Source organism: Colossoma macropomum, unplaced genomic scaffold (assembly GCF_904425465.1).
Source record: "Colossoma macropomum unplaced genomic scaffold, Colossoma_macropomum, whole genome shotgun sequence".
NCBI lineage: Eukaryota > Metazoa > Chordata > Actinopteri > Characiformes > Serrasalmidae > Colossoma > Colossoma macropomum.
In genome coordinates this window covers 27,224,916-27,239,751 of record NW_023494799.1, presented here as the reverse complement: position 1 = coordinate 27,239,751, position 14,836 = coordinate 27,224,916, and the positions used below count along the sequence as shown (strand labels likewise).

The window sequence follows — 14,836 nt, the reverse complement described above, 5'->3', positions numbered from 1 at the left end:
GGAAACTGTACAAAAGATCTTTTTCTCTGCAAGTAGCTGATTTGGGTCTTAGGGTAGGTCTACTCAGTTTCAGTTTAAGAGGTCATTTTAATTTTGTAACCAACCCTAAAAAAGGTGTTTTTTTCCTTAATGTCTTTCTCCCTTTCTTTCATCAACACATGCATTCAGATGTTTATTGCTATGCACAATGTACTTATTTCTCATACTGAAAGAGTTGCAATAAACATATTTCATATGTGGAAAACTTTACCAATTGTAACATTTATTTCAGTCGGTTGTTTATTTGAGTGTTGAGAGGAGCTACTTAGATGAGTCTTGATTGGAGTATTTCTGTGAGAAGAACTTAGCTCTTCAACTTTCTTCAGTAGTAATATAGTTCTTATCTATCTACTTCTCTATTTAGCATAATAAATAAAATATGCAATTCCAGTTGGAAATAAAACTTGTCAGGCTTGTAAAGTATCTCATAAGAATCTGGGGTACTTGGATTCAGTTCAAGAGGTCTGATCACTCTTTTTTTGTAATTAAGTGAACATCACTAGGAAATTTTTTGGTCAGATTGCCCTCATAAATCAATAACTATCTACTGCAACAAGAACAAACTCTTATGCTGTATGTAATAGGTAAATCTGTGCCATATACTTTCCTGCAGCTTGAGCTACCGTTAATAATATAAGACCAACAATAGCAAAGATAGGGGTTTGATTTTGGCACATGGATCATGCAACGTATTTTTGGCCACACATCAGCGACCTGGCTGCTTACATTCAAATTGACAAACAAATCATAAAAAAGGAGATATCAGGTATGATTTGGGGGGAAGAGGGAGCAATACATTTTGCCTGAGAACTTTTGGAGGTATGGCACTACCCCTGGCTCAACCAGTTATTAAATTTAAAGGTGCAATTACATTTTCACATGGGTGATAAAGGGGCTACAAAACATTTTTTGTTTAAACATTACAGAACAGGCAGTGTTATTATTTTACTACCAAAACTTTCGGATATGACTATATTTGAAGAGTTCATTTGCAAAAACAGACATCTTTTTAATAAAAAAATTCATAAATCATGTTTCATAAATCATATTTTTTGTGCATTCCAGGTAATATCAATCAAACTGCAGTTGGGCTGTTTTGATTACTTAATAAAATACAAGTAATTTACAAAATCAAAATTGATTTTTTTTTATTTAAATTTAGTTTGCAGATAACTCCAATAGTCATTGCATGTTTCAGAATTAAACAAAGCAATAATGGATACAAGTTTCTTTTAAATGCAATATTTATCATTCTTTAACATAAAACAAGTGCTGAAATTGCAACACAAACAGCCCATTAATGGGCAATATTAAACATCTATAAGATCATACTTGGGAAAATCCTAAGGCTGAATCTCAAACGGCTCACGGCTCCCGATATAGAGCACTATGTGAGTTATGAAATTTTGTGTACTGCATATTCTTTCTAAAACAGTTAATGGCAGTGTTGTGTAGGATGCCGATTATCATTTTTTGCAAATGAACTCTTGATTTGGTAATAGCCCATATCAGAATTACAGGTTCCTGAAAAATATACCATTGCTAAATTCAATTTCTGAATGGTTTAGCACTGTGGTGGGATTTTGGCTGGAGGTGGAAGTTTGGGGAGATTGTGAGTGCAAGACTGTGTGCTATGATGAGTGAGTTACCTTTACTGGAATTTGCAAGGGTATTTGCAATGGTGGTTTGCTGCGTGGGAGGAATGGTTGAGTTTTGGCCTATGTGAAAAATATCATAATCGTTTAGCATGGCAAACATTTATGACAGAATTAAACGTCACCTATATGATCCAGAGAGCTTCACTTTTTTGCTACTATTACCCCAGAAAGCAATGGCAAAGCAGACAATAAAATTGCTTGTCAAAGAAACATGAGCAGTAACTTACCAACTGATGAATTTCCACCTACGGAGAGAGAATGAGTTTCTCTTTAATTAATGACTGAGGCAAAGTTTGTGAGTGGAAACTAGGGAGTGGTGTTTGCTCTGTGATTAGAGGCAGCATGATAAATTACAATTACATTGTCTGTACTTTTTCCACAAATGTTCCTCAAAATCAGCACTAAAATAGCTCATGCAAAATAATTGCTGAAGAGAACAAACTATACAATAGGTCCAAACTTAAAAAAAGATCCCAAAAAGTCCTAGACAAACAATCTGTTCTAAGGTTTTCAATAACCTTATTAATGGTTACAGAAACAAGCAGAGTGATATTATTCTTGCTTAGAGATGCTATAATAAGAACCAAGGCCAATTTGCCAATGTTCTACTTGTTGGAAAATACAGTATTATGATATACACATTTTGAATGTGACTATATTTTGTGATGCCCACATTAGAATGACAGATTCCTGAGTAATATACAGTTGCTAACTGCACACAGAATGATTTAACAGAATGTTTTATCAATGTGGTGGGATTTTGGCTGAAGGTGTGAGATTAGAGAGATGATGAATGCAGAATGGATACAGAAGGTGTGGTATGGTGAGTAGAGCCAGAATTACCTTCACTGACACTGACAGGTGCAGTGGTGGATGCAGGGGAGCCTACATGTGTGGAAGAATTGATGTGTCAAAATCTTAAGCTTTTAGCACAGCAAACATATCAGAATTCAGTGCCATCCAACCCACAAAGCAATGGCAAAACAGACAATAAAGCAGGTGTCAAAGGAACATACGAGCAATAACTCACCTGCTGATGATCCTATACCTATGGAAAGAGAAGGGGTTTGAATATCTGACTTTCAATCAAAGTGTTTCACAATGATTATTTGTGAACCACATTATATATGTGCTGTAATGGCTTATGAAAAAAAACAAATGTCCTTGAAAACCTCTGACATGACCGTATACAAATGTCGAATTCTGAATTCACTAGTCATTTAGCAGAAAATGGAAGGGCGTTATTAACAGCGTCTTGTGTGGTAGAGTCTGAGTGTCATAGCAACACAGAGCACACGAAAACTATTTCAGTTTTTTAACCACAACTTCCTGCGTGCTGACTAAAACCTACCCCCATCCCCAGTCAAATGCACTTTGGTTTCTTTTCTTTTGTTCTGCTTAATGCAAAGTTCATTTATGTGTTCCCAGAAACTTGTGAATGCAAACTAACATGCATACAGTGGATTCTCAGTACATTCACAGATTTTACATTCCTGTACTGGGGGTGAGATTTTTCTTTCTTGACAAACATTCAGAAACAGCCAAAGAACACAACAACTTATACAAACAAACACACATTTAAATCACCAGTAAAAAAAATGGCAAGTCAACCACGGGTACAAGTTAGGAATGAAGTCCACAATAGAAGTTTTTTAGAAATGCATTAAGAACATCTATGTATAGAGAGAGAGTTGTTTCAGTGTATCACTCTGCCCTACAAGACTTAGAAGGGAAAACTAGACTTTCAGTGTAAGAACTCTTTCTGTCTCTCTTTTACGGATGTGGTTTTGCTCAACTCAGTTCTCAGCTTGAACTGCACACATTCTGCCAACACACTTTTAGAAGGTCCACCCACCTAATGGAACTTGACAACTTGTGAGTAATCACTCATAATCAGCTTATTAAAAGAATTAGACATATTTTAGCCATGGAATGAACCTATTCGTATGATACAAAAGCATACTACAATATGATTCATATAAATGATTAATAAATATTGAAGTTGTCTATCTATAATACATTCAGCAAATTTTCACAAAGACAAGAATTCCAAAATGTTTTGTACATGCATGTAAAATTTAGTCAAAACAGCTTACAAATGAAAGAACAATAAAAAAAAAACTCCAACCACATTGTCTGTCATACAGTTGATTAGATCTGGGTTGGGAGGAGTTTCAGCCACGTTTAAAATGTGTACTGCAAAGGCCAACAGCTTTCAAAGAGATTGACTACTTTATAGAGCACAATCATTACATCCATATAATGAAAATGCATTATATAGGCTTAGCTGTGATTAAGACTGTGATTATGTAGAGAATTTAGCAAAATACACAACAGTGATATAATCATTATCAGATTAAAGTGAAGGCCAAAGATTAAACACTAGGGATTCACTGATGATGGGCAGATGTCGATATCTATTATTTTACATGTTTACATCTGCCAATACCGAACCAAAGACATTTATATAATGGCGTCATTAGGACTGCATTTACATGGATTAATATTAAAGAGAAATATAACATTTATTTCTATAACATTAGAAATGCTATAAATGAATAAAACACAGACATTTTAGTGCACTAGCCCAGCATCACCTAAACATTCTGCTTTTCCAGAGTACGAAAAATACATCATCACAGATAAAAATCAGATCAAAATCAGATTAAAATATCAGTCAAACCTAAACATATGCACAATGCTTAAATCTATCTAACACCCAGATTGCCTGAATTCCTTCTTTACTGGCACTGAATACAGAATAGAGCTAAAAATGAGGTTAAAATCCAGCCACAAAAAGGTGAGGGCATCCCTGCTTATCACAGACCTTCCTGTACTCAAACCTAAAGTTTTAGATTTGATCAATTTAACATGTTTTAATAAGCATGCATGGACATCAAAGTTACGCACTCTACAACCTCGTACATGCAGACATCTGTGGTTAGGGATGCAGTGATCAGGAACGATTTGGTTGGCAGTCAGTTGAAACAGTATTTAAATGTAACCTACCTAAATAATAATCTATTTGAGACGTTATGAAAAAGGCTTCTGACTAAAATATCTTTTATTTGAATCTTTCATTCAGTCGTAACACTGTAGATATCCCTTTCCAATAAACTTGGCTGAACCACTTATAATTAGGCTAAATATGACTTATTTACTCTATTTACTTTTTCTGCTCTATTTTTCAGAATTTAAAAGCTTACAGCTGCTTATTTGAGTGTATAAGTTATCTTAAATAAAAAAATCTAAGTAGGAGTGTGTGATATGGTAAAAATATACTATCATGACACTTAAAGACATTTTCACAATATGTATCATGATACTTAGTAGATACTTAGATAGTTATTGTGAGGTTTGATAAGTTAGCAGAGATAAAATGCTGTAGTAGTGTGACATTTTAAAAATGCTATCAGTATCAATTATTTTTATTCAATGTTTAACATACTACGCTGCACTAAATCCAAAAAACAAGCAATAATTATGCTCTCTTTGTAGTAAAACATGCAGTTGGTTAGTGCTCTTTATGTAAAGACAACATCAGTGATATGCTCTGAAAAGCATCTGATGCAATTTATGTAATTTTTACCCTGATGTCATTTATCTCAATAGCAATAATATACAGTCACATTACCCAGCTCTATAATAAAGATCTGAAAAAGGGTAGTTTAAATGGGTTGTTCCAAGTTAGCTTTTTAACAGAAAGGCAACAAAAGCTGATTGCTAATCATGGCAATTACATTATCATTATTATTATGCATTTGTTATATTGTGAATACAACCAACTGATAATAAATAACAATCTAAAAAATGAAAAAGACCTGAAAATTAATTTACAAATAGTAAACTAATGTTTTTCCTGAATGACTAGAAAGAGGTAGATAGTTACATGTAACTGAGCTTATAATGTTATTGACAGGTTGGCTAATTTGATTTAGAAAAATGATCTCACTGATGTTACCGCATACTATTTTTGTAATGCAACAATAAAATACCCATTACGGAATCAGATGTAGCTGACCACAGAAAGGACAAGTCAGAGATCAACCACTCTCATCATACATGGAAAAAAAGTGTAAAGGCAACAGTGCTGTGGAGAAACAATAATTACTTCTGAAGTGGACAGACGCTACACTATTTTAGTATAATGTGTATAAACCTGGTTAATCAGCCCTGGAATGTGAGCACATGATTGTTAAACTCACACTTCCTAATGTAGGCCCATCACTGTCTTTCTGTTCTGCCTTTCTAGCACAGTTATATGAATTGCTGTGCCTTCTATTACCTACACTGTGTACAGATACAAGGCTTAAGGATTAAACAGTGTGACATGCACTTCTTCATTTCACCATACACTTTTAAAGCAGTTTAGCACTACATTAACCAGTGAGCTCACACTTGTGAGGAAGAGACACCAGCTCAAATTGGAACAAGGAAGTGGTCAATGGCCTGTGTGGAGAGGCCACATTTCAGAACTCAGCTGCATTGCGAAAAAGACACAAGAAAGCTGTAAAGAAGCCATAAAACTACACAAAAAATAGCCCTGCTGCTTCAGCGTCACTTCATTCAGGCACACAATGGGTATTATTAGCATAAACTTGACATCAAACATTGATCATCTTTGGGCCCACATGATTCAGAAGTTTTAAGTTACAAAACGCGCTCTTTACAGTTATTCATCAAAGCTTTAACGTCCCAACGTTAAAATGCTTAAAGCAACTCTGAGTGACCAATAGCTAAACCCTTCAAGCTGCTACTAAGCATCAGTCAAACTCTCCTGAACTAGAGCAGAGCCACAGGGGACACACCCAGACACCGTCTTATCCATGACAGCACTGTCCACAGGTACCACTAACAAGCAATCGCAACTCACACAAGACCCCTGGAAATGTAGGTTAACCCAAATTAAAATGTCTATTTTAGATCGTTCTGATGGTCTTTACTGCACTACAAACACTTCACATGGCAAAGCTTCCATGACAGGCAAGATTTTCGAGGGCACCACCATCTTTTTAATTCTATCATCTCGAATCCAAAGGATATAATCCAAACATTTTAGAAAATATATTGTCATGAAAGCAAGCTGTAAACTATAAATGAGCTACAGGTTCCTTCCAAATTGTTCAGCATTTACCCCTTTACATTTTAAAGCTCTCAATATGCTCCTGAAAAAAGTACATTCTCAATAAGCTTCCCCCAAATTAACAATTAAATTCTGTAAAATAATCACATTTTAGAAAAAAAAATCATACTAATCCAATAAACCATCCTACTTTTGCCACTTACATCAACCCCTTCCCTTTCGACCAGAGTTACACTATAAGGAACATTTTCTTGTTTAAATGAAGAACATTTTACTTTTGGTTTGATTCAATATGGTCATGTCAGTGGTATAATTTAAAGCAGTGGTATAATTTAAAGCAGTCCAACAAAAAAGAATTTTCATAAAATAAAAGTAAAGAGCATCTTGTCACAGTTTATCCTGAGCACAGGTCCAACACATCCCTCCATTCAAAGATGCCGGTAAAGAAATTTTGTACTTACATACTGCCAATCCAGTCAGGACTAAGATTAAGAATCTTAGTCCAAGAAGCGTCGCCATAACCAGGGGTACAAGTGCCTCTTCTAAGACACCATAAGTCCTGTTAGAAACATAGAGTTGAACAGTGTTAAGATTATTACAGTTTTTTAGATTTTCTATTTTTTCTGTCAATTCTGTGTATTAATTTTACTTTGTCCAACTTACGTTTTCACGTCTGTCTAATCGGTCGGCTCGGTTTCCTGTCTGTTTTACTCCCCAGTGTCCTCAAGCTCGCTTTAGGTTCGAAAGACGGAGAAATGACAAGAACGCTCACACCTTCAGCAATGCGCCAAGGGCCTCTTAACAGGAAGTTATATTTTCAGCTACGCCACAATCTCTCGCCTTGCACTTCTGTACCATCCTTTCAAACTGAGAAACAATGCAGCATGGAGTTCAAGATCTTTTCTATAAGAAATGGCCTCAGCTACACCGACTGCCCCTCTCCTTGTATTTATCTTTTTGCCTCTGTAGACGGGCTAAAACTAATTGCTTTTAGTTGCAGTGACTTGAGTGTACATTTTACATCATTGTATGCACACGTCACAATCTGAAAGTACTTTATGTATAAATAAGTTAAATGCAAATGTCAGCTATTCAATTTCCTTTGAATAATTATGATTTTTTTTAAGTGAGATGGTTTGAACATAGTCACTTTTTAACAATAACTGCACAAACTGAGTAATCAAGAGTTTAGCAGGGCATTACATGATGCCCTTAATCTACTTCTCTGACTAATATCTAAACACTGTTGAACATTACAAGTCATGTACTCATTTTTATCTCTCAGAGTATCTGAGTCACAGTCGATTCAGTTCACAGGCTTGATGTTCTAATCACTGAACTTCATTAATATCAAGCCTAGTTCTGAGAATGTACAGAGTAACGTTCTGCTGAACAACTGAACTTAACACCCACAAAAAAATTCTGAATTGGAAATTTGCTAAAATTGCAGGAGCATTTCTCCCATGCAAACAATTCATGAAGTATGTGAAACCAAGTTTGCATTCTAGGCATACTAGATAGAAAGCTTGAAACATTTTTAAGTACTTTACAAAAGTCTCTTGAACACATCTCACTTTTCTAGGCCTTTGAACGTAGGGTGTGCTGCAAGTTACCACTTCCTTGCCCGTTCTTTTTTTCTCCTCTCTTTCTGGTTTGCCGCCTGTTTGAGGAAGTAGCAGAGCAAGGCCTATTCATATGAGAACTCACAACAACAGTTTCTTGAGTTTATAGTCAGAAGCCAGACAAACTTTTCGACACTTTCCGCATGCTTTGTCAAAGTAAATGAAAAACATGAGTCTTGTTTCTAGCATAAAAAATATTCAAATTCCTGCCATAACACTATATCAAAATATTATTATTGCGTGACTTTCATTTAGTGATTGTATGTTCTGAGATTATTATCTCAAGAAATCATCTCAGCTTCTAAGTAATGCTATGTGTTAGATTAAACAAGCAGTGTTTTTTTCCATTATGGCTACCACTGTTTATAACACAAGCTACATCTCACAGGAACAGATGTATGAGCCTGCATTTGATCAGTGTAACTGCAGCATTTGTGAATGTGAGCATGTTTGACGAACTGGGCGTTCTATCTAGGAATTTCAAAAGATGTCTCAGAAATTTGTGATAACTTTATACTCATATTAACTGTCCAAAAGTTACACTGCAGGCAAAAATCATTCAGGTTTGCTTACTTGTATTTTGCACTCATAATGTCTGCACTTACAGTCATATAGCATTAATGATCTGCATTTTACAGTTTAACCTGTAATTCTGATTCTCTCCACCACTGGGAAATACAGTATCTCAACACACAATATAAACCACAATAAGAACTGTAAGACTGCACTAGTGGGGGGAGAATAAAACATTGAATACAGCCAGACAGAAATAAATAAATAAATAGCTGTCTTAATCTTGAGGGTAAGGGACTTCTTCACTTCACACATCAACTGTTCGAACAGTCAGCCGAACCAAATAAATCAACCACTGACATACACAAATGACTTATGAAAGTACAACCTTGTTTCCAAAAAAGTCGGGACCCTGTGTAAAATGCAAATAAAAACAGAATGCAATGATGTGCTAATCATTTAGACCCAATATTTCATTGAAAATAGCACAAAGACAGCATATCAAATGTTTAAACTGGCAAATTTCTTTGTTTTTAACAAATATCTGTCTATTTTGAATTTGATGCCAGCAACAAATTAAAAAAAAGTTGGAAAAGGGGAACAAAAGACTAGTAAAGTTGTATATTTCTATAAAAATACTTTTATATAAAAACAGCTGTTGGAACATCTCACAACTAATTAGGTTAATTGGCAACAGGTCAGTAACATGACTGGGTATAAAAAAAAAAAAAGCATCTCAGAGAGCCTGAGTCTTTCAGAAGTGAACATGGGGAGACGTCACCACTCTGTGAAAGACTGCGTAGGCAAAAAGTGCAACATTTCACACACAAGAATAATGTTTCTAAGCATAAAATAACAAAGAACTTACGGATTTTATCATCTATGGTACATAATATCATTAAATGATTCAGAAAATCTGTCCGAAAACTAATATTGGCCGATCTTTGGGCCCTCAGGCGGCACTGCATTAAAAACAGACATGATTCTGTAGTGGAAATCACCGCCTGAGCTCAGGAAAATTTCTGAAAAACACTATGAAAACTGTTCGTCAATGCATCCACAAATGCAAGTTAAAACTCTACAATGCAAAGAAAAAAACATATATAAACAGCATCCAGAAACGCTGCCACCTTCACTGGGCCTGAGCTCATTTAAGATTTTTCGAAGTGGAAAAGTGTCCTGTCGTTTCTCCAAATCATGGACACCGCGTCCTCCGGGCTAAGGAGGAGAGGGATCATCTGGCTTGTTATCAGCGCACAGTTCAAAAGCCAGCATCTGTGATGATATGGGGATACATTAGTGCACATGTAATGGGTGACTTGCACATCTGTGAAGGCATCATTAATGCTGAACGATATGTACAGGTTTGGAGCAACATACAGTGCCATCCAGATGACATCTTTTTCAGGGATGGCACCATATTTTCAGCCTTCCTTATTTCAGCAAGACAATGCCAAACCACATTTTGCTTGTATTACAACAGCACGGCTCTGTAGCAAAAGAGTCTGGATGCTAAACTGGCCTGCCTGCAGTCCACACATGTCAGCCATTGAAAACATTTGGTGCGTTATGAAACAAAAAATATGATAAAGGAGACCCCAAACTGTTGTGGCAGCTGAAATTCTATATCAAGCAAGAATGGGAAACATTGCAAAACTACAGCAGTTGGTCTCCTCAGTTCCCAAACACTTACAGAGAAGAGGTGATGAAACACAGGGGTAAACACAGCCCTGTCACAACTTTTTTGAAATGTGTTGCTGGCATCAAATTCAAAATGGGCATGTATTTTTCAAAAAACAATAGAATCAGTTTCAACATTTGATTTGTTGTCTTTGTACTATTTTCAATTAAATATAGGGTTTGAAATGATTTTCACATCATTGCATTCTGGTTTTATTTACATTTTGCAGAGTCCCAACTTGGAAATGGGGTTGTAGTTAAGGAATCAAACTGATTACCAGTAAAATAATATAGAAATGTTTTTTTTTTTTCAGAGTTAATGAATCCATTTGAATTGATTTATTCTATGAATGAATGAATGAATTCTGTTAGGCAATGTTCAATCTTCTACATTTCTTCCGGTTAAGTTCCATTATAGTGCACGTCCCTGGGTTCCTGCAGTGCATTTTAAAAATCACTCTATGACTTTTGTGTGTACTAAGTAAGCTTGAGCCTGAACACGCTGACTCTGCTCACCATCCCCCCGCCTGAATGATGTGAAACCATCTATATTCAACTTTGTACTAGGCTAAATCCATGGACAGCTTTCTGGGGTTACAGTTTCAAACCACTGAAACAAAAAAAATAACAGTCAATAATGCTAACAGTGCCTGTTGCTGCTTATTGTGTGAATTGTTTTGTTTTTTGTGGGACTCATAATCCCCATAATCAAGGGAGGTGATGCAGGTTCGGGAGTGGGTGGGTGTAGGCTATAGGTTGTGTTGTTTTGTATAACACACAGTTATTCTTTTTATTTGTTTGTTTATTTGTTTATTTGTTGTTTGCTTACAGAGGGTTGAAGGGGTTATTTATGTAGTAAGCCATCCTGTTCTAAGAAGGGAAATACTGAATGTTATAGTAATGCAATCAAACTAACATTAGAGCTGGGCCTAAACCAGACACTGCCAGCATGTTGAAAGTCATCATCAAAAGGCCTGCCCACTGTAACTCAGTTTATGATTATTTAACTGACTGGTAATTTGAATGCAGAGTATTATGGCAGGACAGGATTGCTTGTGTACAGCTTAACCCCCTAAAATCAAGGCTGCCCAAAGTGTGGCACATGACGCCAAGCTAGCCCACTTGGCCCACCAGATAGTTACCTAAACCTCACTAGGTTTTAGATGATGATTAATTGGCATATAAATAACTGAATTTAACAATTTGTTTTCTTTGTGCTCTGTATGCAGTTATTAAAGTGCAAGCCTGAAATGCCCATTTTAGCTGAATAGTTATCTTGCTTCCTGGTTATTGACACTTAGGCAGCTCCTAAATGATGACAGGCGCAGCTCGAGCTAAAATAAGCAAACAAAACTTAACTGCCTCATTGCTTTTTCTGTCTCAGAGCAATGCTGAGAAACTTGTTCATGCATTTGCAAAATTCAGCAGCACAAATCCCAACAAAAACAAAACAGAGAGGTCATATCACTTGTGTTTTCAGAGAACTTCACTGGCTATCTGTATATTTCAGGGCAGATTTTAAAGTTCTTCTGCTAGTTTTTAAAGTTTAAATGGCCTTAAAGCCCCCACGTACCTCACAGAATGTCTGTCTGTTTACGTTCCTGCACGTGATCTTAGATCTGCAGATACAGGCCTTCCACAAACACCTTCTGTGAAACACAGAGAATGTGGAGAGACTCTTTCTGTTATTATGCTTCTAAACTGTGGAACTCAATTCCACTTTTGATAGGCAGTCAAACTTGTACACATTTTTAAGAAACATTTGAAAATGTATTTCTATCACGTATCTCTTTTTTGGGTATTTATCTTCTTAATTTGATCTACATCACTGCTTCCTATGTTTTTCATATATGATTTGTACTTTTAACCCCTGAAATCCCAGGCTTATTACATACTAAGGCTTATTATTCAGTAACTACAGGGACTTCAATGCAAACTGACTGTATTATTCTTAGCTTATAGAAGTGTGTAATAAAACTTTGGACCCACCGGCAGGCTCTGGCCATGTAAGGGATTCACTCTTTTTTTTGTCTTACAGTAGAAAAAAAAACAAACTCAACTTTAATTTATCCTATTCCTATTAAACATTATGTATGAAAAGTGCTCTATTAATAAAGTTATTAGTATTAGCAGTAGTAGTAGTATTAGTAGTATTTTATTAGTTTTTTTCTGCTTACTTTTATTTACATGAATTTGCCTCAACCCAACTCATTCTGTTAGTCGTGATGTAAATGTGTGGTTGTGAAAGCTAAGAACTTTGGAAAATATTTGCAGTCAAATAACTGTTCTGATTCTGTAATAACCGCAGCAGGCCCAAACTCCACCTCCGCACCCAAAGAGAGAACAAACATGTTTCAATACAATATATATAACTTATTAAACTCTGTTTTTTGAAGTCATATAGTAACAAAATATAGTTTGTTATAAAATACATATTTAAATCTTGAAGCCTACCTCTTTATTTGATTACTGTTTTGTCTTTTTGGCCTTTTGTCCTTCAAGACAACAGGTGTGGGCACCTCTGCTTTAACCTTTAACCACTGATTAATCTCAAGACCTAAAGACAAAAGAATTATTAATCAGTAACTACAACAGATTTGATAATTACATGAAAGTAGTACGAAACTTATGTTGTGTTGAGTGTAGAACCATTTACCGGCCCTCAGAGCTGAAGGGATTCATATCTGAAACTAACACTAATGCTGAGTATTCATATGGCTGAAATCTGATCTACAGATTTCAGTACAGAGACAGTACACGTGCTTATGAACAAACGGATGTGATTACAGAACAGAGACAAATGTGATCTGACTGCAGGAGAGCTTCAATACAAATGTCAATAAATGAGACATAATCCACTGATGGAAAGCATGCAGTACAATGTAGCTGCCAATAACAATACAGGCATGCGGTGAGTCTGACCAGAAATATTCTGACTGCTTCTAAATGCTGAAAGCTGTGTGGAAATAGCAGCTAATTATGTGCTAATTAAATCTGCTGGTGTTGGTGAAAATTTCCTGTTTCTATGACCTTCGACATCTGTCCACTTCCACCTGCCTCTGTGGGTATGGGTAAAACGTAACTCACCCTTTGACCTAAGGCAGCACTAAGCGTATGATGACACCTACGATTATTCATCTCTGGCAGCGCTCCATAAGGTGGTGTTATGCTGTACAAGTGGAGCAGTTCAGGGCCGCACATTTGACCAACATAAAATGATACTTGCGTCCTGCTGACCACCGACTAGCACAGTTTTTTCTTCATTATTTTTAAACGCCTACCGTTAAAAGCATCATGTAAGTAATAATATCTCTTTTAGAGCCTAGTTATATTAATAAAGCTCATATGCGTTCATTCAATGGGAAGATCAGAAACTTTGCATCTGATAAGATACAGCAGCTTCTCTATTTTTAACTCTCCGCTTTAAATGTGTGAGAGAAGATAGGGGTGGGGCCTAAATGTCACACAGAATTGCATGGTGGGGGTGGGGGTGGGGGTAGGGGTTGGTTTAGCAGCTCTGAGAAAAGATGCCCTAAAATGAAGTGGCGAGCTATTATATTTATAATGCAAGTGTAAATTCAAAGAAACCAACAAAAGATTTTCACAGGCCAACTCCTTTCCCAGACTACATGCTTGCTGGCTGCTACGTTTACTTCACTCTAGTTTCATTCTCCAGCAAGTTGCAGGAAGTCATGACAGAAATCTTTAAGAGGAATAAGTAGCAATACTATCAACAGCTGGAAAATCCCCTCCCAAAGTGAGTTCCTCTTAGCGTATACAGGTGTTGCATTTATGAGGTTAGTTAGCACGGTAGCAGTGCATCTCTCTCTTTCTCTCTCTCTCTCATGCACACACTTGTATCTCTTCATCTCAAATGACATCCGGTTATTTCAGATTAACAAAGAACGCCCAGACACAACTGACTAGACATATGATTGTTGGGAAACACTTTATCTTGATGGTTGAGTGTAACAGATTAAATCTAACCCTACTCTTAACCCTAATTCTAACCCTAACCTTAACTTCAACTTCAAACTTACCCCTGCTCCTAAACCTAAACCTTACCCTAATGATGCTGACAATCAACCATCACCATCAACTATGTTAATATCTGTAGATCACCTATAGGGGACTATCAAAATAATGTGACATTGATAGCTGTCAAGAACTTAAAACACAAAAGGCCAGGGTTGATTTCTGCTTCATACTGGTTGGCACTAGTTGACATAATTATAACTCCT

At 36.2% G+C, this 14,836-nt stretch overlaps 1 protein-coding gene across 7 annotated transcripts in view; it reads right to left on the bottom strand.

Annotated features, from left to right (window-relative positions):
* ptprc (protein tyrosine phosphatase receptor type C) overlaps positions 1-7,663 on the bottom strand; it is a 49,873-nt gene extending 42,210 nt beyond the window's left edge. For 3 of the 7 annotated variants that reach the window (XM_036586708.1, XM_036586709.1, XM_036586710.1), the window contains exons 1-6: positions 7,444-7,662; positions 7,242-7,339; positions 2,728-2,745; positions 2,541-2,582; positions 1,925-1,942; positions 1,689-1,757 (exon numbers count right to left, since the gene is read on the bottom strand). In XM_036586708.1, coding sequence (XP_036442601.1) covers positions 1,689-1,757; positions 1,925-1,942; positions 2,541-2,582; positions 2,728-2,745; positions 7,242-7,299 — 205 coding nt within the window. In that variant the 5' untranslated portion in view covers positions 7,300-7,339; positions 7,444-7,662. Of the gene's footprint in view, positions 1-1,688; positions 1,758-1,924; positions 1,943-2,540; positions 2,583-2,727; positions 2,746-7,241; positions 7,340-7,443 lie in introns of all 7 variants that reach the window. The other 4 variants (XM_036586706.1, XM_036586711.1, XM_036586707.1 and 1 more) reach the window with 4 other exon arrangements.
* Between the last annotated feature and the right edge of the window lie 7,173 nt (positions 7,664-14,836).